Source organism: Eretmochelys imbricata, chromosome 3 (genome assembly GCF_965152235.1).
Source record: "Eretmochelys imbricata isolate rEreImb1 chromosome 3, rEreImb1.hap1, whole genome shotgun sequence".
NCBI classification, from domain to species: Eukaryota; Metazoa; Chordata; order Testudines; family Cheloniidae; genus Eretmochelys; species Eretmochelys imbricata.
This window is the reverse complement of record NC_135574.1, coordinates 160,128,261-160,155,867: the sequence shown is the minus strand read 5'-3', so window position 1 is coordinate 160,155,867 and position 27,607 is coordinate 160,128,261. Positions and strand designations below refer to the sequence as shown.

Below are 27,607 nucleotides of genomic sequence, written 5' to 3'. Positions count from 1 at the left end.
AAGTCATACACACAAATCGATGAGAAAAAATATTTCCATAGATAACTAAGTGTACAATTTAGTCACAGAGGTCACAGATTCCGTGACTTTACTGGACCTCCGGTGACTTCTTCCACTTCAGCTGTCACCAACTGAAACCAGGGCTGGAGGCGGGAATGAGCACCCCTGCCCTACAACTGGGCTTGGATGGCTGGAACCAGGACCCTGCAGTCACTGCCCTGCCGTTTGAGGGTGGAGCGGGGATGGACACACACTACAGCAGGGCTGTGTGACCCTGTCCAGCAGCTGCGGCCAACTCTAGAGTGGGGGCTGTGTGCACCCCCGCTGGCTCCAGCCGGAGCTTGGTAGGGGCTACAGCAAGGGCCACAAACCCCTGTCCTGCAGCTGCGGCCAGCTCCGGAGCAGGGACGGCACGCCGCCCATGGCTGTGCCCCAGCCCTACGACTTCAGCTGAGGTCTGGAGCGTGGACCGTGCACCCCCACCCAATGGCTGCAGCAGGGGCCATGTGCCCCCCTTGCGGCTTCCCAAGGCTGTGGCTGGGAGGTGGCGGGGGCTGCAGCCGGGGCCGTATACCCCTGTTCTGCAACTGCGGCCAGCTCCAGAGTGGGGGGGGACATGAGCCCCCCCACGGCTGTGCCCCCCACCGGAGCCACGGCTGTGCCCCCCACCATGGTGGGGGGGGGGGGGGGGGCTCAGCCTGTCAGTCCTCCCTTCCCTCATGAGACTTCACTCCTCCCTGCTGCCCCCCTGGTTATTTTTAGTAAAGTCACGGACAGGTCACGGGCTCTGTGAATTTTTGTTTATTGCCCGTGACCTGTTCATGACTTTTACTAAAAATAACTGACAAAATCTTAGCCTTAATGATAACAGAAACTTATAAATGGGCAAAGTAAGAAAAATGCTGCTTGAAAACCTATTGGAGTTTGATTTATGGTTATTTATTTTGTATATTTTGACTATTTGTATTTTCATGGTTATAAAGCTTTAACTTTTTAAATCCGTTTTTAATCATTAAATAATCACTGTCTGACCTGCCTCCTATTGTCCAACCCCCCCATCCCCACAAATTTCCTGCAACTGTGAAAATTTAAATAAATAAAAATAGAAAAAAATGCTTAAAAATAGATATTGGCCAGTGACGTTACTTAAATATATATATATCAAATTCTGCCAAGTCTAACCATAAGCCACTATTAATTAAGACTATGTACTCCACACACTTTTTTCATAGTAATTGATTTCACAGATTTCTCAGCATAGAAGATAATTCCTAGATGGAGTCAACTAGCAACATGTCTTGCTTACTTGTTTAAGTATTTCTCAGACAGCATTTCTTGCAACATAACAAGTGAGAGGGTGGGAAGTTCCCCTATGGGGGCACATGACTTGGAAAACTCCAGCTGCAGCCAGACATTAACTATTTTATGTCACTGTCAATTTGACTGGATTTGAAACATGGCCTTCCTCCGCTCCCATTTAAGGCAATGTCAAAACTCATTTGGACTTAAATGGGAGCAGGATCAGTCCCAATATCAGCAAGCCATAGGTACATTGCTCCACAATTACTAAATACCTCTCAAATATGTTCTGAGGCATCAGCTCTGCTTATTAAATCTCACACAAACAAATATGGAATAAAATATTAAAGAAAGCAGATTCCCTTACCAATGGATTTACTTCCCTTTTATTACAAATAAGAATAGAAACCAAAGAATGTGGCCAGCAATATACTGAGTCTAGTACTGAGCTAGCAATCCACTCTCAAAGTTCTTTGTAGTGAGAACCTGTAAAGAAAAGCCTCACAGAAAAACTGGGAAAATAATTTAGCATTTTTAATAAGAGGACCTTAAAGACATCTTGTATACATCAAAGATGCGTGCAGGAATCCAAAACACCAGATGCTCTCAAATGGGTAGAGCTGTGTTTCTTCACAAATTTCTTCATTGTCCGAAACTTTTCCTTCTTGGCTTTGCAGCCTTCATGTGAAACATATTTGAAGTATTTGCAATCTAAAACAAAATGAAATGACGTTATAAACCACAATGTGATACAAACTGAAGAACACAAAATGCTTTTAATTTGCACAAGAGGCATTTCCCTGAGCACAAATTCCCTTAAAGAAAAGTTCCCTTAAAAAGAAAAAAATTTCTATAATAGAAGTCACTGGTATAAGAGGTGCATGCATAAGGTATATCACCACCACCAAATAAGCAGGTATAATATTTAGACCAAGAAAGTCTCCCACACATCCTCAAAACACAGTGATAAGTTAGGTGTAGGTAATTATACAATTCATTGGGTTTTTCTGGCAAGTCTAATTTTGTAATGCCCTTCAGATATATTAGGACTTAAGAGTGCAAAAAAAGTTTATTTAGCCCCAGAAGAATAAGTATATATACACAAGTCCCAATATTTAGTAAAACTAATGTGACCTATTCTCTCTTCAACATGTGCATATCGCTTCCTTAGCTTAATGGGCTTCAAGAAAGTCATCCTACATCTGGAACTAAATTAGTTAACTGCCCACTTACTGGAAACAGACAGGTGTTCAGTGGCTGCTTGTTGGAAGTAAAACTGGGCTCCTGATATTAAAAATAAGTCTGGAAGGTGTTAGTAATGGAAAAGCTGACCCATTAAAAGATGAATGACACTGCCTTTTGTTGGAAAATCCCAGCAACTTCACAAACTTCAGACTAATGCCTCAACCATCTACTCTACTACCATGGGGAGAAGGGACCTTACTCAGACAGGTCTCACTCTGGGGGGCAAGGAAGAAGGTGCAGTGCAGCCTCCATGGCATTGTGCAGCCCTCCTTGCGAATCCACAGGAAGTCCTCTGCCAGAGTTCTGGTGAGAGTGCTCTGCAGGAGCAAGGGACCAGCCATTTTCCACTACAGTCATCCCCCTCCTGATGGCATGGATTTTTACCTGGAAGTCTGATTAAGAGCTTATGCCGTTTGCAACTCCTCACAGCCACATGAGGACTCTGCGCCTCTTGAATACAGGCCTATTTGTGGGGACGATGAGAAGTGGGACTTGAACTGGAAGAACCTGGGGCTAGTGAAGCAAATCAGAGCTGTGCGCTGGTGAGCCACAAGTGATTCACCCAAACACAGCTCCACTCCACATCTCTATCCTCCCTGTTTCAATTCCACTTCTCCCACGTGGGCTCCATGAGCTGCCATCAAGCTACCCACCTCCCATAACTCCGCTTGCCTGGGCTCGACAGACAGAGGACTGCTATACTCCAGTGTCAAGGCTTATAAATCAAATCATTCTCCTGTATGCAAGTTTGGACACACAACATTAAGCAGGAAAGCACTAAATGCACAGCGTATATTTAAGCACTAGGAAATTTGTTCGAATGATGACATGATAGTATCTCTCAAGCGTACACATCTTTCTATATGGGGGACCTTATTGATATCCGAGTGGTCACCACAGATCAGTTCTCAGAGTCAGCCACCCAACTAAACAACCATGCCCCTAAAGACAGTTTCCAGGCAAACCGCACCCAACACAGGCCTAGCTTTCTTGGGGTCATTCATTCATTCAAAACAGGATGAATGTAGCTCTGTGTCCCTTCAAGGGACCCATAGCTGCAGCAAGACCTGTGAGATGTGAACTACACCTCAATGGCAAATACCAAGCATTTTAGAGCCTCTCTTGTATTCACCCTTGCAGGATCAAGCCAGCCTCTTTTTTCAAATCACAAGGCTGAAAATTCTTCCAGAACACAAATTAGACACGTCCCCTGCCATTAAAGCTTGAACTAGCCAATATTTCTATTCCACAGAGTAAAGAAGAAGATTTAAAATTACCTTTTCCCAACAAGATTCCAGCCACCAATGCTTTTTCACAAGCAAGACTTTCATTTTCCTGCCAATTTCTTTTCGCCAAGTAGTGGCTAAAGTGGAAGGCTGGCCACCAGTCCTTTCTGGAGTTCCACTCCTCCCTGACCCAGTCAAGATGCTTGCTAGAGCTGGAGAGAGTCAATAGGTTACAGCTAAACTTGAGTTTGGTGGGACGCATCCCTTTTTTTTTTTTTCTTCTTTTTTTTTTTTTAAATAAAGTGGAAGTTACCAAAGCACTGCTCTGAGTGCTGCACCTTTCATATGTTGCTTACAGGGACCTGGACTGTGTGTGGTACTCAATCCACCACATATTTGATAGCCCTGTGGTGGCCACTACCACGTTTTTTCTGAGTGGCACTGCCAGCTGAAAAGAAAGCATTACACTGCAGAATGCAGCACCACCTCATTTAAAGTCTGCATGCTGGCACTAATTAGGGTTTGAAATGAGAACTAAATTTTATACAAAAAATGGAGTGACATTTTAGCTGGCGTGCCAGTTTAGTACAATAGTATGAAGCAAATTTAATGACTAGGTTTGCGAGAAATCGGATAGTGAAGTTGTTTCAGTTTAAGAGGGTGTGTAAATTTGAAGTGATGCCAGGGATGAATTTGTCCCAGTTGCCACCTAAGGGATGACAAACTGGCTGTTTTATGGAGGTAATTTTTCAATAAAATTAGAACTGTTACCAGGTCACTTGGATATATTCTGGGGTTGGCTCACAGACCAGGAGATTGCAGATAAGGCTGGTCTTTTGAACAGATTTCACTAAACAGAAACACCACTAAGACATTCCTGGTTTAATAGGTCAACAGTGAAAATATCTTAATTGACCAGCCACAAGCCTAGGAACATTGGTTGATCTTTAAATAAAGGCTGTATTAAATCATTGAACATTGGCCTATATGCTTTTCAAACAAACACTTTTACTCAACACCAGATCTATTTGTAAAAAAGCATTACATTTACAGGGTATTTTACACAGTGAGATATAATCCTGGCCTCATAGAGCTTACTATTTGAGAAGTGTTTTTTAAAGATGGGAGCTAGAAACAACCTGGAGCACCTTTTACATACAAAATGTGCATACTGTGTTAAAGGGCACCACTGACACACTCAGCCAATCTTATGAATGGTTCAAGTAAACAGTTTGCCTTTGACAGAGTAGAGAAGCCTCCAGGAGCACCCCTTTGAATGCCTTCATTCACCACTCCTCTCAAGTCTACTCATCACAGTAAACTTCTAACCAGGGTGGGCTGCTTGGAGATGGCTTCCTTTGGAGTTGTAGTTAATGTCACTCAGTGCTAGCCAAAGAAGATAATCCCTAGTGGCTCCGAAACTCACTATCCACACAATGATCACCTTTTTAAAAATTTTTTTGCAGTATTCTAACAGTAGCAGACCAAACAGTGTAGTGTAGCCACTGAAAGGACTTGCCAGTTTACTCTTCTGTTCAGTAACACGGCAAGCATGTGAAAGGATATAAGAGGACAATTTTCTTGCTACCAAAGTGCATATATCCTAGTTTCCATGTGGACTGACACTGTAACGTTTAATTCTCCTTGTATGGCAATAGAAGATATACTATACTTACTTCTCCAAGATCTGTTTTGCTAAACAGCTCCAAGCTTTTACATGCTCCTTCCACCCAGCAAAATCCAGGAGCGTGAAAATAATCTCCAGCCCCAGTCTATGGTGTTTTCTTTTTTCTGGAATTAGAATAGGTCAAGTTAATGAACAATCCTGCATTTGTTCATAAGACAAGCAGCAACAAGAGGTAGTTTGCCTTCATTCTACTGGCCGTGGTGATGCCCTCTTCACAATTCCAGACCCAGTTCTTCCTCCTCCTACTGGAAACCTGGCAAGGTACATCTGTACTCAAGGACAGCTGCTTAGTTTTTGGAACACAGCTTATATTGGAGCTGCTCTCTGTTCTTTTAATCCTGCTCAATGACTGCTGAGTGAAGAGGCTGCAAGACCAACCATGCAGCAGAACCAAGTTCACTCATCCCAGACTGACTGTCTTAAAGTGTGGCTGCTGCCTCTGATCAGCAGATCCCTAGAGCTCAATAATGATGCTCCTGACTGGTCAGTAATGGTTGCTACCAAAGATCATCTGCCCTTCCTGAGGGGCCTGAACACACTGCTTCTGGTTTGTTCCAAGTTCCCTCAAGCCCATAGAGAAAAAACTGACTCAATCACAAATCCCTACAGCAACCCACAGTGTTAGTCCACAGACCTCCAGGATAGTCCAACAAGACAACATTTACTACTGTTTACTAGATACAATGATACTTTTCTCTTATAGTCAGACCCGTGCTATGAATACAGTTCTTAAATTTCACTTGCAGCATGTCAGAGTAAGAGATCAAGGAAGCTATGTTTGTTCCTCATTTGACGTGACTCACCACTACACACAGTAAAATACAATAATGAACAATAAATCTTAACACACATGGAGGCCAGGTAGCACACTAATTTAAAAGCATCTGAAAAATTATCCTAATATATGAGATGTTCCCTGCCAAACTGATCATTCAAAACAGCTAAATGGATTTTCCAAAAATATCATGTGTGTGCGGATAACACAAGAGATACTTCAGCCTAAAGGGGAACTTTATAAGGAAGACAAGTGAGGCAGGGGGAAAAGGAAGAAAAGAACCATCACCACACTGCCTACATGCTACACTATACTACATTTCAGAGGATCAATTCAAGAGAAAAGAGTCTGACTTACATTGTAAGTGATTAGCACATCAAGATGGGGGCTAGGCCAATTCTGGAGATTATTTTCAGATAGACAAAGATCAGATCCATTTGGAGGAGATGTGGGTTTTGTTCTTGGATTTAATGAATAACACATACTGAATTCAGGCAGAGTGCTGCACATCAATCCTTTCTGAAAGTCAGAGGCCTCATTAAGGTATCACGTTGGGCACCTGACATAAGGTACCCCAAATCACTAGTCAATATTGAGATCTTGGTTGTTTGCCTACATACTGACAATTAGCGTCTGCATATTTTTATTTAGACAAGCATTTGGTTGCAGGGGTTTGTAACTATCTGCCAATGCAACTGTCTTCTAGACTCCTGTTCTCCTTACACCTTAGTTTTAGTATGTTTAAAATACTATTTTTTTTTTTTTTAAATAGGAAAAAGCCAACAGCCATTCTAGGAAACTTGTATTTAGAATAACCTAAAGGAAAAGAACACGGGTATCCAAAGACTTACTTGATTTTTGAAGCATGGCATTATAGTCTAACATTAATTCATGAGAGGGAACAATCTCGTGCAAAATCTGGAAAAAAAAAGTTTCTGTTATAGAATCTTCAAAAAGATTTGAAGAGTCCATACTTCTGCTTCACCCAGATATCGGTTTATTAAAACAAACAATTTGGTCCTTTAATTTGGTCATACAGAACAACTTCAACAAACACTTAGGGCTAGATTGCAGTTTTAAGACACTTCCTATGATGGGGAGGAGCAGTATCTCAGTGGCAGGCAGTTCACAGAGGCGTTGTGCCCAATGCAGACAACATTTATCAGGAGCTGTCGGAGGCAGCATATAATACACCCTTCAGCAAAGTGCTGTGCGCGCTCCTCTTGGAGAGACCCAATTCCATTGGCTGGTGATGCACTAGTGCTGGTCTCATTTTCTCCCACACTCATTCTCTCTGGAGTTTCTAATGCAACAGTTGGTGCTAGTCCACAATCCTTGCACAGCAGGAGCGCGCAGACTGAGAATTCACTGCAGAGGGGAAAGGTGTGTTCCTTGTGCCTGCCCTCCCTTTTGTGCACCCACATAGGACTAGGCACAACCTAGCTCATAGTGTTCATTACTTCCCTCTTTTGCATTAATTTCACTCTTCCCCCAGGGTTTAATTAGTACACTAGCTCTGCACAGTCTTTTCCATTTTGACTGACCCAGTCAGATGTTCCATTTATTTATTTTAATGACTGGAGTAAAGAAATCTACTAAGACCAGAAAAGAGATCATCCATCAGCTGGAGAGAACTAGATTAATTAAACGTTTATCCAGATGGTGAGCTTTAAGAGGTATATCTTGTACTTATTTGATATTTGATCATTAGACTATAGAAAAATGCATTAGTTAGTAGAAAGAATAGTATATGGAAATAGTCTAAATCAAAGACTTAAGGTACAGTGGTAAACAGCATTCCCCTCATTAGGTACTTTTATGGCCCTTGGTGCCGTAGTATCTCAGCATCTCAAAACACATGGTGAACAGAAATAAACTTCAAAATACAAAAAAAGACAAAGAACAGCCACTGACTAATTGGGGAATTCTGGACAAGTAACTTCATCTTACTGAGTTTCACCTTACCTCGCTATAAAAGTGTCTATAAACCATTGCCCTCAAAGGGGCATTGTGATTACTAGACCACATTGCCTTTTAGTTAGTGAGGAACTGGGAAGAGATACTTGGTTTCTACGTCCTAACCCAGTCACTGACTATGGGCCCTTGGATAAGTCACTCAATCTGAGTGAACTCATGGAGTTTTGCTATTGTCTACAATGGTGTCAGGATTGCACACTCTGTGCCTACTTTTCCCATCTCGAAGATTAGGCTATTGGCTTTTTAAAAGCACTGAACCCCATTATTTATATCGCTAGGTCTGTGCCTTATAAATACTGTGATATGCACACTGCGTACACATGTATCGTTATTGGTAAAATGGTTTGTTTTCCCATTTTCAAACAACTTATATAAAGTCAATATTGTATATATTATTTAAGATACTACAAGTGAAAATCAGCTATATTGAAAGAGAAGAGAGCTTTCTTAATTGCCCAAATAGTTTGTAAGATTTTTCTTTAGAAAAATTGTGACAAACTGGTAAAAATCATCCTTGTCTCCTCCCTCAAGAAATTTCAGTGCAATTTTTTGTTTTGACTCCAATTTGTAGAAAGAGGTTAATTTGCAGAACTATTGTTTAGTTCATCCCAAACTCCTGGGTGAGATGAAAATCACAATAGTACTGGGTATATGCAATTTTGTAAAATATAGGAACATTTGGTGCATCAACGTTTAAGTTAAAAACAAGTCAAACTTATGAAACAATGTTAGAACATACACATTAATGGAAGTGTTTTGGTGCCACCAAGTGGTTAAAAATATTATAAACACGGTAAGCAAAAAAATTTACTGAAGTTTGGGGAGCAAGGGCAAATCAATTCATAATTACCTAAAGGGAACAAAATTAGCTTAGCGTAGAGAGGGCACAACTACCAATGGACAACAGTAATAGGAAGTTTTACTGTATCTTAGTTCCACAGTTCACTGAAAATGTCAGAGAAACCAATTGCTAGGCAGGATGACTGAAATCAGTGTGCAGAAAGAGCAAACACCAAATTGTTTTCTTCAGTAAATTAAATGTAAAGATAAAACTAGGACAACAGCAATGTATGTTGTATGCAAGCCTATTTACGTGGGTCCAGAAAACTATACCAAACACCTTTTCTGAACTAACTGGAAACTGTTAACATATAAAATGGAAATCAGTCCCAAAACTGATCAAGACTAAACAGACAGATTTGAATTTAGACATGCCGTGTGAAAGTAAGACAGTAGAAGACGTTATTTGCTCTGCACTCTACCAATTCCAAGTTTGAGTCTGCATTTTGGTGTCCTGTCAATCTCACCTAGGCATCCCACTTCCTTTATGATCAGTGTACACTGCAGACTGCAAAATACGACTTACCAAAATGGTTGGATAAGTTCTACTTTGCAGCAACACCATGTGCACACTATACAAAGAAATGAAACAAGATAACCAAGAGTTCTCATGTGCTGCAAGCTATACAATATGAAACTTATTGAGTTAACTGTGATTGGCTGAACATAATGGGAGTGAAACAGTAGAGAGAAAGAACAGAACAAGAAGCGGATGATGCTCTGGGCTGTAAAAACCAAAAGAAAAAGATAAATTTTTTTCAGAGACTAAGATTGTGATCCTGCAAAGCCCTTAAGCATATATGTAAAGTTAAGCACATGCTTGAGTGTTTTACTGCATCAGGGCCTACATGGACATGCCTATACTGCAGCTGGAGGTGTAATTTCTAGCTTGGGCTAGCGCACTAAAAACTGCAGTGTAGCTGCCCTGGCACGAGCAGTGGCGTAGGCTAGCTGCCTGAGTATAATCACACCCAGGATCACAGTTCTGTACTCAGCCAGTTAGCCTGAGCTGCCAGCCATGCTGCCACAGCTACACTGCTATTTTTAGCACAGTAGCTCGATCAAAGCTAGAGTACATACATCTACCGGAGCTGAAAATTACAGCTCCACGGTGAGAGAATCTGTAAGAGCATTAACAAAGGGAAAAGAACGTGTACGTGTTGAGCTTATTGTGCGCAAGTACATCCCATCAACCTTCCTCTTCTGTCTGCAGACAGATACCTATCTTTCACCCTCAAATGCCTTGCAAACTGACACGACCCTTAACCCCCCCCCCCTTTTTCTTCTGACAACCTTTGTTAAGTCACAGGCAGATCAACATTAGTGCTAGAGAAGTAGAGAGTTTCTTTCTCCAACAACTCTCTGTGTTTACAAAGGCAGGTACTCTATTCTTCAGAAATAATTTGTATGTTTAATCTCAGAGGAATACCTGTTATTGTTATATGGTAAATACAAATAATCTAAAAAGGAGAACTACCATGAGACAAATTCTCAATCCAGCATGGTGCCTAAGTAATTGCCCGTGTGCTTTTTAAAACTAACAAAGCAGACCATAACTATGGCATACATTAAATGAAACATCAACCTCTCCTTCCCTGGAACAGGTTGATCCAGAAATTTCCTGACATTTCAGTTAAACACAAATATAAAACTTACAGGGCTGTAGAAGGTGATACCAAACATGTCAGGGGGGGGAATTCAAGGGTTTATTTTAAACTTCACACGATTTGCTATGTGGTGTCAGGAGGCTCGCAATATTTTGAGGGTAGAATTTGGTTTCTCTTCTGTCCAAGTGTGTTAAAAATTTTGGACAAAATCTGTAATAGCTGATACAGGTCATCAGCATAAAGCTGAGACAGACTTTTGAAAAACAATTTTTAATTTAATTTATGTTCTGTCGATAAAGTTATAAAAACATCTATTAAAACAGTCCAAAACTTGTACCTTGAGCACAGACATCAGTGTCTTCTTTGATTCACCACGTCTCTTTAGGAAAAGATAGTAATAAACATGAGCATTGGGATTGGGAGGAAACTTCGAGTTGTAAGCATACTCGCTTAACACCTGCCGGACTTCATCATAATCCTCATAGAATTCCAACAGCTATGGAAAAGAAAATGTGAGCACATTGTTGGTGCCTGACAGCGTAATAATGATCAGAAATATCCACAACTAGTTTTAGATTGTCAAACTGTACAGTTATGACAATCCTGTTCATACCACCACTAGGATGGAAAGGAGCCTTTTGCTATCGTTACACACAGTAGTTCAAAATGTTACTCTTAAACCCATTTTAGTGTTTGAGAGGTCCTTGTTTGACAACCCTGAAGAATTAAGTCCTCTACAGGTCAGATAGAAGTAACTGCACTGCAAGCTTCCCCATACAACCTCTAATGCATTCCAACTTTAACCTGGAGAGATCCTCTCTGAGCACCAAGTTAGTGCTCCCAATGACTAATTCTATCCTGGACGTCTTTGCAGCTCTGAAAACAAAGACTCTGATCCAAATCCTACTGGAGTCAAAGGAAATACTCCCTTAGATTTAAATAGGAATTGGACTAAGACTAGCGAAAATTAAGGAAAAATGCGGTGAAGCTTTTCTGTAACAATGTGAGGCACCAAATGTTTGATTTTACAGTGCACAATACAGTAAGCCCAGCAACACTAGATGCTTCTGGACTAGTACTTAACAATGCTAATAGATTTCCATTTAAATCTAATGAATCTTAATAATGCTCCTCTTACATGCAATTCACTTTCCACTACATATATGAAAATATTCATACCTAGAAGTTATTAAAAGCACTGCAAATACATTAAACAGCTAAATATTTATATATTAAATAATTGCTCTCACTGTTTCAGTATTTCTTTTCAGTGAACAGGACTGCTGTCTCTCTTAATGAGACAGCATAGCCCCAGGAGGAGGTAGAATCATGTGAGGCAGGCAAGCACTAAAGAAAATCAAGTGCCATTAGCAACTCTAGAAAAATCAAACTGTTTCAAAGCTATTTTAAGTTTAATTCAATTTTAAAAGTTAGTTGATTTAGCGGTTATAATCAGAAAATCAGACTGTGGGATTCCATATTTGTTCTGTGACTTCAATATCCAACTACAATCAGCTGATAATTAAAAGAGGATTGTTCCGTTTGTGCAGTAGATACAACCTGTGATCTGAAAAAAAAAAAAAAAGATCAAGCCATGCTCTAATTCTGGCACCATCACCAGTAACAAAAAATTCTGCAATCAGTTTACCTCGTGATTTTACTAGTAAACTCCTTGCTTGTATTCTCATAGTTATGTTGGACTTGCAGTGCCACCAGGAATAAAAACTTGCTTTCATAAGTAATGTAAGCAGATCTGACATGAAAACACTACATATATTGTTTTAAAAAGGTAGCATTTTCACAGTGTCCCTTTCCTAACTGTAACATAATTGCAAGTGGTGAAACATCAGAAAACGTTACACTTTGATCTAAGCATTTTGTCTAAGATTAGACAAAGTAGCATTTAAGTAATATTTGCAAAAAAAAAAAAAAGTGCTCTTACGTCCACATAGCACTTCACAAAAGGGTCCCAAACTCCAGGTATTTTAATTATCTCCTTGAGATTCACTGCTGCCTGCCGAAAGAAACTGTGCATTTCCTGTTCAACAGAGTCTGCAAAATCACCATCTGCCAAAAGATAGAAGGTTTTTTAAAAATTTACATGAGTGATAGTCTCACAAAGTCAGGACTCAAGCCATGGTGGGCTTTACAGAAAAAAAAGTCAACATCTTGAATCCAACTTCAAAGAAAGCACCTTAACCCAAAAGAATGGAGCTCAGTGAGAGCTAAAAATGAGAAGGACAAAGGAAGAGTTAGTATATTTATAAAACAAGTGCAGAAGGTAAGAAATATTTTTATACTGAATAGAGATTTAAGGAGCTCGGTTTGGGAGGATTAGATCTTAGCTGAAAAATATTAGTAACCATCTTCCTGCCTCACCTCCCCCCACCCACCCACAGTTAAATGAACTGTGGAGCTAACTAGTCTTGTGGTGTGGGTTTTTTGGCAATTAAGTTAATTATCAAATTATAACTTATACAAATTATACAAATCTTACGGATCTTGCCTTATAGACATGACAGTCTGACTAAATTATCTGAAGCTTCATTTTCTGTTACAGCAAAATAGGTAAATAAAATAAATCTCAATCAATGTCCATTTTATTCAAATAATACATGTAATCCTGTCAGCTCTACAAAGGTAATAAACTAAAGAATTAACAATTAAATATGAAAGTCAGCTTCTAAATATGCATATATGGCAGGCAGCTGACATGCAGAAAAGACTACCTATAAACAAAAAAGTTTTCTGATGGAACTCCTTTGATTAAGCATTCTCCATTAGGAACCAAAGATCTTTGAGACTCATTTATGCTGTTGCCAAGTTATCTGAACTCAGTAATTGACAAGTCTCTTTAGTAGTATAGTTTTAGAATATTTTCAAGGACACGGAGCTTCAGGTAGGTGGTTTTTTAATGTCTACTTGCAAAAATCTAAAATAAATGGTGTTTCTCTTAAGAAGAAAGTATTTTTATAGGTAATATTTATAATTTTCATTCAGATAAAACTCTCAGTTGCTGAATGTAAGAGGAATTAAGGGCTCACACAACCTTTTTAGATGACCAGGATCCTGAGCTTGGATTTTCATCTAACTTTAATTTTAAATTTGGCTTATAATAAATATGACTTCTTGCAAAAGTTTCAGGGCACATAGATACAACAAATGACTTTTTAAACAAATGTCAAACAAGATTCCAGTGTGACTTTCCACCTCCTCCCCCAACTATCTGGCATGAAAAAGCATGAGAAAGGAATTCCAGAGTCAAGGGCTTGCCCTTGTGAACACGAGCCAGCTTCCCCTTTTCTTCATTTAAATGTGGGGACTGTTAGCTCCTATGTCCCAGCTGATCTCCACTCCCATGGTGGTACACGGAGGTGATTTCTCAGGAAGCCAAGACACTGCCACTATAAACCTGGCCTCAATCAGATCGAGTTTATCATGAAGTAAATAGAAAATTACACCCAGAAATTCAGATTTTTCTCACTGAGAAGGCAGCCAAGGTTCTTGTCCTCCACTCAGAACAGTTCTTCTGGAGGAGACCTTGCAGATCCAATGGATGAACGCATTTTATTTTTAAATAAAAAGCGTGCATCAGAATTTTAAAAGTTCTCTGCTGCAAGTAATCAGACTGAATGCAGCGTTCACCACCAATGTTTCCTCCTTCAAGAATCATCTACAAGTCACAGTGACTTATGAGAATGACTGAGCTGAACAGCTCCTTTTATCTAAAGAATGCAGCACTGGTACTCACCAAGCTCTAACACGGCTTTTCTTTTTTTGGCCCAGTTATAGTAGTCCAGCAGCCCCTTGTAAGCTTGAATGAGTTTCAATTCTTTATCCTGAGCAATTGTTTGTTCTCCATACCTCCAGCCTTCTGCCAGGGACAGGTTTTGGTAGGCATCATCTATCAGTCCATTACACAGGAGGTGAAAGACATGCTCTAAACAGACCTACAACAATTTACACAATTTATAATACTGAATTTTAATGTCATACAGATCAGACTGTCCTGACAGCACACTGCAATTTTACCTCCTAACCATACACCTGAAAAAAAGAGCCATATTATTGGCATCAATACAACGTAGTCTAAATACATTTTAATTAGAACTGTGACTGAATTGGAATATTTTAATTAGAAGTTATTTTTAGGGCTGTCAAGCAATTAAAAAAATTAATCGCAATTAACCACGCTGTTAAACAAATTACAAGTATTTGCACTGTAAAAAACAAAAATAGTATTTTTCAATTCACCTCACACAAATACTGTAGTGCAATCTCTTTATCACAAAAGTTGAACTTACAAATGTAGAATTATGTACAAAAAAAATGCATTCAAAAATAAACCATGTAAAATTTTAGAGCCTACAAGTACACTCAGTCCTACTTTTTGGTCAGCCAATCACTCAGAAAAACAAGGCTGGTTACAATTTGCAGGAGATAATGCTGCCTGCTTCTTGTTTACAATGTCACCTGAAAGTGAGAATAGGCATTCACATGGCACTGTTGTAGCTGGCATTGCAAGATATTTACATGCCAGATGCACTACAGAGTCATATGTCCTTTCATGCTTCCACCACCATTCCAGAGAACATGTTTCCATGCTGCTGATGGGTTCTGCTTGATAATGATCCCAAGCAGTGAGGACTGACTCATGTTCATTTTCATCTGTCAGATGCCACCAACAAACATTCATTTTCTTTTTTGGTGGTTTGGGTTCTGTAGTTTCTGCATCAGAGTGTTGCTATTTTAAGACTTCTAAAAGCATGCTCCACACCTCGTCCCTCTCAGATTTTCGACAGCACTTCAGATTCTTAAACCTTGGGTCTATAGCTATAGCTATTTTTAGAAATCTCACACTGGTACCTTCTTTGCGTTTTGTCAAATCTGCTGTGAAAGTGTTCCTTCTCTGAGACTGCTATAACATGAAATATATGCAGAATGCAGGTAAAACAGAGGAGACATACAATTCTCCACCCATGGAGTACAGTCACAAATTTAATTGATGCATTATTATTATTATTTTTAAGGAGCATTATCAGCATGGAAGCATGTCCTCTGGAATGGCGGCCAAAGGATGGGAGGGGCACACAAATGTTCAGCATATCCGGCACTTAAATACCTTGCAACGCCAGCTACAAAAGTGCCATGTGAATGCCTGTTCTCACTTTCAGGTGACATTCTAAATAAGAAGCAGGCAGCATTATCTCCTGCAAATTGTAACCAACCTTGTTTGTCCAAGTGATTGGCTGACCAAAAAAGTAGGACTGAGTGGACTTGTAGGCGCTAAAGTTTTACATGGTTTTGTTTTTGAGTGGAGTTGCGTAACCAAAAAAAAAAAAAAATCTGTATTTGTAAGTTACACTTTCACAATAGATTGCACTGCAGTACTTGTATGAGGTGAACTGAAAAATACTATTTCTTTTATCATTTTTACAGTGCAAATATTTGTAATCAAAAATATAAAGTGAGCACTGTGCACTTTGTGTTCTGTGTTGTAACTGAAATCAATATTGAAAATGTAGAAAAACCATCCAAAAATATTTAGTAAACTTCAATTGGTATTCTATCGTAAAAGCGCGATTAATTTTTTTTAGTTAATCACGTGAGTTAACTGTGACTAACAGCCCTAGTTATTTTGCATAGATTCTTTCATTCACATGATGTATCTGGAGAACGTGTTAGAGATAAATACAATATTAGGAAAAGGAGAGAGAAAAACGTATGGATATAGGTAAGTGTGGACATTGCTGAGAAACTAAATGATTTTTTGCATCAGTCTTCACCATAGAGGATGATGCTGGGGAGACATATCCCAGACCTGCTCTTTTGTGGTAATAAATACGAGGTACTATCAGCAATGGAGGTGTCAAAAGAAGTAGTGCGAGTACAAGCAGTTTATAAAGCAATAAGTCACAAGCCAGATGGTATACATCCAACAGCTCTGAAGGAGCTTAAGTATGAAGTGGTTGAGCTGTTAGCAAAAATATCCAATCCCTCACTAAAAACAGCCACTATTCCAGAGAATTAGAAGATAGCAAATATATAAGGCCCTTCATTTTCAGTTTACTGATTTTTACCAAATATTTCCCAGGTTTTATAAATGCTTTTTTTTTTTTTATTAAACTGCTTTTCACCTGAATTTTGAACAAATACATGAAAATACTAATTATGTTAAACAAATCCAACATGTTACATTAGGTCGATGTGTTTTTGTTAATAAATTTGTCTAAGTGTAAATGAGAAGCTGTCTGTTAAAGTAATGCAGCGTTGGGGAAGATACAGATAGAGACACACACGTTTATGTACTGGTAATGTACAGTTCACAAAATAAGTCACAGCATTAAACTGCTTTTACTTACAATACCCTGATGATTCTCTATTGGTTGATTTTTTTTTTCTGTCCTCCCATCCCAATATTAACTCTGATATTACCCCAGAAAACTGAGGTTAATTTTTGCACTGATTTTCACCCACTTTTTAATTTCTGTAATAAACTCTGGGAAATTTTGAACAAAATAAAATCCTGAAAACACAGGAGATTGCAAGTGCTGTAATTTAAAAAATACAGAGGGTTTTTTTGTTTGTTTGTTTCTTAAAAGGAAATGGTGGCCATCTGGTGAATCATACCAGTAAACCTTGCATCTGTAAATGTCAAATTGGTTTAAAACAATAAATTAGAGCAAGAAAACATCTGTAAGATCACAATATGATGGTGCCCTAACCAGCACAGATTCAACAAAGGAAAATCGTGTCTCACTAATCTATTACAATTATTTTAACAGGTTGATAAAGTAGTATATAGAGGAGAATCAGATGATTATTTATTCAGACTTTGAAAAGGCCTTTGAAAAGGTCCTTAACGAAAGTCTAGTAAAGAAACTAATTAGACATGGCATGGGAGTCGAACCAAACCTTTGGGGGCAGGGATTCTTTTCAAGTTCTGTGTTTATACAGCACTTAACATAATTGGGTCCTGTTCCATGACTAGGGCTCCTCAGTGGTATGGCAATAAAAAATAATATTGTCATGAATCACAAATTGGCAAGGAGACAAAGCAAAGAGTAGGATTAAATGGAAAAATTTAATCATAACAAAAGACTTACAGAAAAGTATCTCAAAGTTCCTGACTAGTCTTGTGTTTTGTATATGTATTATGAATCTGGAAAGGGGGGAAAGGAATTAGGCAGCAAAATTTGTAGATGACCAAGTTATTTAGATTAACCAGGATCAAGGCAGATTGTGAGGAGCTACAACAAGACCTGACTAAGCCAGGTGAACAGGTAACATGATGGTAACGGAACCTCAATATTGATAACTGCAAAGTAATACGCATTGGAAGGGAAAAAATTACAGGCTATCCATATACATGACATGGTTCTAAATTAACTATCAACTTAGGAAAGGGACCTGTGGACAGCTCAATGAAGACTTCAGCAGAATGTGCAGCTACAGTCAAAAAAAGCAAACAAGATGTTAGGCTATATAAGGAATGGGATGAAAAAAGAATAATGCCATTACATAAATCTAAGGTGCGGTCTCTTGATTCTATAATCAGTGATACTAACTATCAGAGATAATATTCTTAAGAGTTTCTTAAGAGTTGCTTGTAATACCAGAAGGTAAAATTTTCAGAGAGAAGCATGATTTAAGTCTGTAGTGTCCCTTTAAGGCTATCCTCACCCCTAAATACTTTTTCACTCCTAGATTTTTCATCTGCTCAGCAAAATAGTTGAACTCTTCAACGCTGCTCTTGGAATGATGGCACAAAATTTCAGTTCCTATTCTCCAAATCACCTGCCAACGGAGAAAAAAAATCCCAAAAGAATTAAAATTTCAGAAGTGAAAACACTCTGCGCACAGCAGCCAGAACAGCATTAGTCTCTCATCACTGCACTATGGCTGTTATATTTAACCATATTATGTGTGGTTTAAATTGCAAATAGAAAATATTGTGTATTATTTGCTGCTATAGTAAAATATACTGGCATGTAGTAAAAGTGAAAATAAAGTTTAAATGCAATGGAAACTTCACAAGTGGTCATCAAAATCCCATACTTCAACAAAACGCACCAAAACCATATATAGAATCCAGAAGGTGCCTGCCATGGACTGACAACAACTCAAGCAAACAAGAAATTTTCCTTTCATGTTACCCCACTAAAATGTAGGGTGTAGGTAGCTCATGTTACCTTGATAGAACAAATGTAAGGATAATTAGATGAATTGTAAATTGAAATACATCCCCTCCATCCGGACACACCCTCCCCTCCCCCAAATATCTCTGTGATCAAGATTTGTCTACAGAGTTAGATCAGCAATTCCAACAAACTGGTAGCATCCAATGATCTCTGCATTGAATTTATTTTTTTAAATGGCTGTTTGTCAATGTAATTTACTACCCTTTCCATCTGTTGAGATGCACAGAGGAAGCTGTGAAGGGACTATCAAAAAGGTTCATGCAGTACTGGAGAAAGATGGTGGAGAACTAAAAACAAGATGCAGTTTTCAAATGGACACCAATATGTAGGGGAACCCAGTGGCAAATGTGCTTATTTCTCTGTTTCAGAATGAGATTATGAAAACCTGTATTTTAAGTTTCAGAGTAACAGCCGTGTTAGTCTGTATTCGCAAAAAGAAAAGGAGTACTTGTGGCACCTTAGAGACTAACCAATTTATCCGAGCATAAGCTTTCGTGAGTTACAGCTCACTTCATCAGATGCATACTGTGGAAAGTGTAGAAGATCTTTTTATATAGACACACAAAGCATGAAAAAATACCTCCTCCCACCCCACTCTCCTGCTGGTAATAGCTTATCTAAAGTGTGTGGGGGGTAGGGGGGGGTGAGAAAATCTGGATTTGTGCTGGAAATGGCCCAACTTGATTATCATACACATTGTAAGGAGAGTGATCACTTTAGATAAGCTATTACCAGCAGGAGACTGGGGTCGGAGGAGGTATTTTTTCATGCTTTGTGTGTATATAAAAAGATCTTCTACACTTTCCACAGTATGCATCCGATGAAGTGAGCTGTAGCTCACGAAAGCTTATGCTCAAATAAATTGGTTAGTCTCTAAGGTGCCACAAGTACTTCTTTTTGTATTTTAAGTGGAACATGCTACTGGTGTGACGTGTGGCCTATTTATTCATATTTGGGCCCATGTTCTTATCTGTTGTGCAAACAGATGAACGGTGACACCTGAAAATTATGAAAACATCTTTGACACAATTAGATTTTTGTGAAGTTTTAGGGATTTATATTTTACATAAACAAAGCATCAGTATGGGTCCTGGATTATCTCAGATACCCCTTTAAATTATTTCCATCAACTAAGGAAAAGAGTACTGATTTTTCCTTTGTACTTACCTCTGGGGCAGCCATCCGTTGTTCAGCAGAAGTATTCTCCAATGTTTCCAAATAGTTAGTCATGAATTCTGCAGCCCTCTGCCACTGGTGTTGTAGCAGGGCATCCTGAATGTAATTTAAACAAGCTTTCTTAGTCTCCTGAAATTCTGTTGACTTTCGACCTCTGGTTGCTGAAAAAATAAGGTTAGTGGCTAACTACTGACTGTGATCTTTAAAAAACAAAACAAAAAAAACAAATCAGCACAGCTGTTACTTTAGTATCTATATCTTTGCCAATAACAAGGCTTTAGTCTTCCATCCTTTGATCCTTAATCCCTTTCGGATCCCTTGACAAGGGGGTAGGACAAACTCAGGGAGAACAGGGATTTAAAAAACCAGCTCCTAAATGAATAGAGAAGCTAGTGAACAGAAGCAGCAAACACAGGAGTTTAGAGAAGGAGCATAAAAGCCAGATACACCTAACATACGCTAAACGGAGATCAGCACTCCCCCCCTCCCAAAACACACACAGAACAAACAAAAACCCTGAAAGAGTAGAAATAATGCTGACAGAAGTCCAGCAGCAGAGTGGGGGTATCCACTATACTGCACTGATTGCAGCATTTATGATTACCTGCCTTATGGACTGGTGGCATATACGTCTATTCAGAGCAAGCAGCTCATGGCCCTCAGAGACTGAATACGGACTCTTGAGACTAGCATGGCTGAACTGAAAGAGCTAAGGGAGACAGGGAGATACACAGGTGAGAATTTCAGGGACCCAATAAAGCAGTCCTACCCCTAGTCTGACAGCCTCTGTGCTGAGGATGAAAGTCTTGAGGAAGGAGAACACCAAGGTGGAGTGGAGAGAAACAATCCCATCGTTGGGATCCTCCTTCCAGATGATGTCATGTTATCCTCTCACACGGAGTATACATCTTCAAGGACAGGGAACCCCAGTTATAGGGAGAGGCAGGTAACAGTCATGGGGGATTCAGTTATTAGAAACATAGATGGGTTTGATTTGCACCAGGAGAACTGCATGGTGAAATGCCTGCCAGGGGCATAGGTTGTGGACCTCTACATAGATATATGAGCAGCGCTAGGGAGGAGCCAGTGGTCAGGTACCACTGACATAAGGAAGGTAGGAGAGAGGTCCTGGAGACCAAATTTAGTCTGATAGGTAAGAGATTAAAGTCCAAGACCTTCAAGGTACCATTCTCTGAAATGCTTCCAATTCCACATGCAGGGCCAGTTAGACAGGCAGAACTGCAGGGTCTTAATGTGTGGATGAGACAGTGGTGTTCAGAGGAGGGATTTCAGTTTATTAGGAACAGGGGAACCTTTTGGGAAAGGAGAAGCCTACACAGGAAGGATGGGCTCCATCTAAACTAAAATGGAACCAGATTGCTGGCATGTAAAATTAAAAAGGTTATGAAGGAGTTTTCAAACTAAGGGCTGGGGAAAAAACAACAGGTGCAGAGGTGTGGAGCACCCGGTTCGAACAGAAACATACCTTAGGGGAGGATTAATTAAAGGGGATGGTCTATATCTTAATAAAGAGGAGAGAATAGAAGTTGATAAAGAACAGGTGGGAAATGAAGAGAAACATTCAAAGACACCATCCCTTTCAATTATGTCACATGAAGGCAGACAACTAAACATTGACAAATTTTATAAGTGCTTGTATACAAATTCTAGAAGTCTAAATACTAGGATGGGCGAAACTGAATGCCCAGCTGTAAAGAAGGATATGGATATAAGGCAGGGGTGGGCAAACTATGGCCCGCGGGCTGGATCTGGCCCTTTGGGGCCTTTGGATCTGGCCCACGGGATTGCCCCCCGTGGTGCCACAGGCCCCGCGCAACTCTCAGAAGCGGCCGGCGCCACATCCCTGGGGCCCTGGGAGGCGCCAGAGGTGTTCGTGCATTGCCCTTGCCTCCAGGCACCGTCCCCCCCTGCAGCTCCTGTTGGCCGGGAAAGGGGAACTGGGGCCAATGGGAGCTTCGGGGAAGGTACCTGGAGGCGTGGCAAGGGCAGGGTGCAGAGCCCTGTGCCCCTGCTTCTCCAAGGGGCCGTGCAGGGACGTGGTTCCGGCCGCTTCCCAGAGCGGCGCCGCGTGGGGCCAGGGCAGGCATTCAGGGAGCCTGCCCTGGCCCCAGTGTGCACCACTGCCACCCTGGAGCCGCTTTTGGTAAGCGGCTCCAGGCCGGAACCCAAACCCCTCCTGCACCCCGCCCCCCAACTCCCTGCCCTGAGCCCCGTCACACTCTGCACCCCTCCTGCACCCCAACCCCCTGCCCTGAGCTCCCTCCCACAGTCCGCACCCCTGAGCCTCCTCCTGCACTCTGCACCCCAACCCCCTGCCCTGAGCTCCCTCCCACAGTCCGCACCCCTGAGCCTCCTCCTGCACTCTGCACCCCAACCCCCGGCCCTGAGCTCCCTCCCGCAGTCCGCACCCCTGAGCCTCCTCCTGCACTCTGCACCCCAACCCCCGGCCCTGAGCTCCCTCCCGCAGTCCGCACCCCTGAGCCTCCTCCTGCACTCTGCACCCCTCCTGCACCCCAACCCCCTTCCCTGAGCCCCCTCATACACTCCGCACCCCTCCTCTGCCCCAGTCCCTTGCCCTGAGCCCGTTCCTGCACACTGCACCCCCTCCCACAACCCACACTCCCTCCTGCACCCCAGCCCCCTGCCTTGGCCCTGCATACAATTTCCCCACCCAGATGTGGCCCTCAACCCAAAAAGTTTGCCCACCTCTGATATAAGGTATCAAAGAAACTTGGTGGAATGATGATAATCAATGGGACATGGTGATACCAGGATACAAAACATACAGGAATGACATAGCAGATCATACTGGTGTGGGAGTGGCACTATCCCATGAAATAAAGCATAGAGTCAAATACAGTAAAAATCTAAAATGAATCAAACACTACCATAGAATCTCTGCGGATAACAATTTCATGCTTAAATAATGAGAGTATAGTAGAAATATACTACGGACCATCTGATCGTGATGGCGATTGTGAAATGCTCAGGGAGATTAGAGAGGCTACAAAAAACAGAAAAACCAAGAGTAATGGGGGATTTCAACTATCCCCTACTGACTGGATATATGTCACCTCAGGATGGGATGCAAGATAAAAAGATGTGAGATCAAATTTCTAGAAACTGTTAATGACTGCTTCTTGGAGCAGGTAGGCCAGGAACCCACAAGGGGAAAGTCCTAAGTGGAGCACAGGATCTGGTCCAAGAGGTGAATATAGCTGAACCGCGCAATAATAGCGACCATAATGAAGTTAATGTAACATGCTTGTAGAGGGGAAAATACTAAAGAAACCCATCACAGTAGCAAGTAACTTCAAAAAGTGAAATGACACAAAAATAAGGAAGCTAGTTAAAGAGAAATTAAAAGGAACAGTCACAAGAATGAAATGCCTACAAGCTGCATGGAAACTATTTAAAAACACCATAATAGAGGCTCAAACTAAATGTATATCCCAAATAAAAAAAAAAAAAAGTCATCATTGCTAAACAACAAAGTAAAAGAGGCAGTTACAGGCAAAAAGACATCCTTTAAAAATTGGTTTCAGAGTAACAGCCGTGTTAGTCTGTATTCGCAAAAAGAAAAGGAGTACTTGTGGCATCTTAGAGACTAACCAATTTATTTGAGCATAAGCTTTCGTGAGCTTCTGATGAAGTGAAGTGTCACGAAAGCTTATGCTCAAATAAATTGGTTAGTCTCTAAGGTGACACAAGTACTCCTTTTTTTTTTTTAAAAATTGGGAGTCAAATCCTACTGAGGAAAATATAAAGGAGCATAAACGCTGTTAAGTCAAGTATAAAAATATAATTAGGCAGGCCAAAAAAACCTTTGAAGAGCAACTAGGATAGACAAAAACTTAACAGCAAAATTTGTTTTAAGTCCATCAGAAGCAGAAAGCCTGCCAAACAATCAGTGGGGCCACCGGATGTTGGAGGTGCTAAGGGAGCACTCAAGGTAAACAAGACTGTTGCAACAAATTCTTTGCACTAAGAAAAGGAGTACTTATGGCACCTTAGAGACTAACCAACTTCTCTGAAACCTGTCATTCTTTGCACTGGTCTTCACTGCAGAGGATGTGAGGGAGATTCCCACACCTAAGCCTTTTTTTTAAGGTGATGAATCTGAGGAATTGATCCAGACTGAGGCATCAGTAGAGGAGGTTTTGGAACTAATTGATCCATTAAACTGTAATAAGTCACCAGGACCAGATGGTATTCACCCAAGAGTTCCAAAGGAACTCAAATATGAAATTTAAGAACTACTAACTCTAGTATGTAACATATGGCTTAAATCAGTCGCTGTACCTGCTGCCTGGTGGTGAGCTAATGTAATGTTGATTTTTAAAAAAGGCTCCAGAGGCAATCCTGGAAATTACAATGTAGCAAGCCTAACTTCAGTACCATGCAAATTTGTTAAAAGTATGGTAAAGACCAGAATTCTCAGACACACAGATGAACTCACTATGCTGGGAAAGAATCAATACAGCTTTTGTAAGAGAAATCATGTCTCACCAATCTATTAGAATTCTTTCAGTGGGTCAACAAACATGTTGAGCCACTGTACTTGGACTTTCAGAAGGACTTTGACAAGGTCCCACACCAAAATAAGCAGCCACGGGATAAGATGAAAGATCTTCTTGTGGATCAGTAACCAGTTAAAAGACAGGAAACAAAGGGTAGGAATAAATAGTCAGTTTTAACTGTGGAGAGAGGAAAACAGCAGGGTCCCCAAAGATTTGTACTGCAACCATTGCTGTTCAACATACTCATAAATTATCTGGAAAAGGGGGTAAACAGTGAGGTGACAAATTTTCCAATGATTCAAAATTACTGAAGATGGGTTAAAGTCCAAAGCTGACTGTGAAGTGTTACAAAAGGGATCTCACAAAACTGGGTGACTGGGCAACAAAAATGGCAGATAAAATCCAATGCTGATAAGTGCAAAGTAATGCACATCAGAAAATATAATCCCAACTACACACACAATGAAGGAGTCTAAGTTAGCTGTTACCACTCAAGAAACAGATCTTGGAGTCATCGTGGATAGTTCTCTGAAAACATCTGTTCTATATGCAGCAGCAGTTAAAAAAACTAACAATGTTAGGAATCATTAGGAAAGGGATAGATAAGGCAAAAAATATTATGATGCAACTACAAAAATCCGTCAGTCATCCACACCTGGAATACTGCATTCAATTCTGGTTCTCCTATCTCAAAAAAGATATATCAGAATTGGAAAAAGTGCAAAGAAGGGAAATAAAAAATGACTAGGGGTATGGAATAGCTTCCATGTAAGGAGAGATTAATAAGACTGGCACTGTTCATCTTAGAAAAGAAATGACTTAAGGGGGATACAGTAGAAGTCTATAAAATCATGAAGGGAGTGGAGAAAGCGAATAGGGAAGTGTTATTTACCCCTGCCCATAATACAAGAACCAGAGGCCACCCACTGAAATCAACATGCAGCAGGTTTAAAACAAAAATAAGGAAGTACTTCTTCACACAATGATCAACCAACCTGTGGAACTCGTTGCCAGGGAGCACAGTGAAGGCCAAGAGCATAACTGGGTTCAAAAAAAGAAGTTCATGGAGGATAGGTCCATCAATAGTTATTAGCCAAGATGATCAGGGACTCAACCCTGCAAGCTGTAAGCTCTTAAAACTGCTCACCAGTAGGAATGCAGCTCACCTAAACAAACATGCTCTGGGTGTTCCAATACCTTTGACTGGATGACAGGGGATGGATCACTCAATTTAACAGGATTCACCTGTTCTGTTTGCTCCCTCTGAACTATCTAGCACCTGCCACTGTCAGAAGACAGGCTACTGGGTTGAATGGAACATTGGTCTGACCCAGTATGGCCACCCAGTATGTTTTGTTCTTAAACTATATCTGCCTTGGAAGCTATGGAAAGTGATCTTCACCTATGTGGATCTGAAGTTATTCAGAGAAACATATGGTCTGAAACATAGCAGAGGAGCAAAAGACCATAGCAAGGGCTATAAATGCAAAGTTAAATGGCACTCTCACCTGTTCGAGTTAAGGAAATTTTGGAATTATACAAGGGTCATTCATTGTACATTACTGCCCTTGAGATGGGTCCGTGCTGCAAAATTCAGATCCAGACTCTCTCAAAATATAGAAGATTTCTGTTCTAAACTTTTGGTTTTGACCCTTTCTCTATTTTTACTAAGTATTTGTATTAGAAGCTAATAGAGGCCTCAATCCTGGCTAAGGAGCCAGGTACTGTATACTATTAACATAGTAGCATTAAAGATGTTAGAAGTTCACAACGTGGCATTTTTTTTTAAATTGGGTACAGTCAGGTCTGTGTCAAGACACAGAAAGCAGTGATAGCATCTTTATGGCACTCCCACCTCCCAGTCCTGTACTGTGGGAGAGCCCTCAACTCCCAGTGAGTTCAGCGGCAGTGACATCTCTAATACTACTATGTTATTTACCAGCATGTGCTAGTAAGGATAAGCAGTCAACAGAGAATTACACTTACTTGGATGCAGAAGGTACCGTGGGAGTAAAGGTAAATAGACAGCCGGAAGTGAATTGTTTGTGGTGTTTACTGCAGACCCATCCCATGCAGACTCTTCTGTAAACTCTTCCTCTGTCCCCCTTTTCAGTTGTTCAACAAAACTGTCCATGTCTTTAAAGTGCGAGGAAAACTTTTACACCTGAAAAAAATTGACACACATGAAATAATGAAGCTATGTACCATTTCTTTAAAGTCTCATAGGAGAGGGGATAGGGAAGCAGAGTAGTTTTATTACAAGAGCATCACTTTACAAATGGGAAACTGAGGCACAGAGACTGGCTTACCCAAATCACACAGGGGGCCCCTGTCAGAGCCAGTAGCTAAATCGAGAACTCTTGAGGCCCAGGTCAGTGCCTAATGCCCAAGGCCACCCCAGGGTTGCCAACTCATGGTTTTTTCACTGGCCTTAACTCCCCAGCTCCGGGAGTCATGGGATTCTCCGCTTTCAGCCCAGGGCTGTGCAGAGCCACTGCAGCTAAGCCCACTAAACAGGAGCCAGGGATCCGCCCAAGCCCGGCCCTTTCACCCCTGGCCCCACAGGGCAAAGGGCCCGAAGCGCCCCACCTCCCTCCTGGTTGGGCCGCTCCCAACGGACGTTTCCGCACGGCTCCAGGGAGGCGGCCACGGGGGATTTGCGCAACCGAGTCTATCCGGGGTCTACTCACATGGCCACGCGCCCTTTCGGCGACATTGCGGTTTAAAAGCGGGTGCCAAGAGGACGGTCTGAACACGCGCTTACGCGTGACTTTGACCCACAGGGCGGAGCCGCCGAATTGATGCGCACGCGCGGTGGTGGGTCCGACGGCGGAGTCGGGAGTGGGGAAGCTGCCTGTGATTGACGGAGGGATCGGCGCGTGCGCCTGGGTGTTCGCGCGCGCTGAGAGCCGCGGCCGGCGCGGTGCGTGCGGGCCCCTCCTGCCGCCTCGCTTGTGGTGGCGCCCGCTCCCTCAGTGAATGGGGGAGGGGCCAGTAGGCAGGAGCCGCAGCCGAGCTGCCGCTGCCGCCGCC

At 41.2% G+C, this 27,607-nt stretch overlaps 1 protein-coding gene across 5 annotated transcripts; it reads right to left on the bottom strand.

Moving 5' to 3' along the window:
- Positions 1-1,669: 1,669 nt before the first annotated feature.
- Positions 1,670-27,463, bottom strand: TAF1A (TATA-box binding protein associated factor, RNA polymerase I subunit A). 5 transcript variants are annotated; one of them, XM_077813724.1, is made up of 11 exons: positions 27,265-27,463; positions 26,561-26,738; positions 20,025-20,194; positions 18,340-18,453; positions 14,408-14,606; positions 12,599-12,723; positions 10,994-11,152; positions 7,084-7,150; positions 5,447-5,561; positions 3,822-3,982; positions 1,670-2,010 (listed from the first exon to the last, which is right to left on the bottom strand). In XM_077813724.1, exons 2-11 carry the CDS (start codon positions 26,706-26,708, stop codon positions 1,868-1,870), a joined length of 1,401 nt encoding a protein of 466 aa, XP_077669850.1. In that variant the 5' UTR covers positions 26,709-26,738; positions 27,265-27,463; the 3' UTR covers positions 1,670-1,867. The 5 variants fall into 5 exon arrangements, with proteins under 5 accessions (XP_077669850.1, XP_077669854.1, XP_077669851.1 ...); XM_077813728.1 differs by having other exon boundaries at positions 10,994-11,035; XM_077813725.1 differs by lacking the exon at positions 27,265-27,463 and adding an exon at positions 26,884-27,004.
- Between the last annotated feature and the right edge of the window lie 144 nt (positions 27,464-27,607).

What these genes read in the sequence shown, in the direction of transcription:
- TAF1A (XM_077813724.1), bottom strand. Translation starts at nt 26,708, where the DNA reads ATGGACAGTTTTGTTGAACAACTGAAAAGGGGGACAGAGGAAGAGTTT. An exon ending in AAAAGCCGTGTTAGAGCTTG is followed by an intron (nt 12,724 to 14,407) that starts GTGAGTACCAGT and finishes ATCTTTTGGCAG; the next exon opens with ATGGTGATTTTGCAGACTCT. An exon ending in GCAAAACAGATCTTGGAGAA is followed by an intron (nt 3,983 to 5,446) that starts GTAAGTATAGTA and finishes GACTCTCTCCAG; the next exon opens with CTCTAGCAAGCATCTTGACT.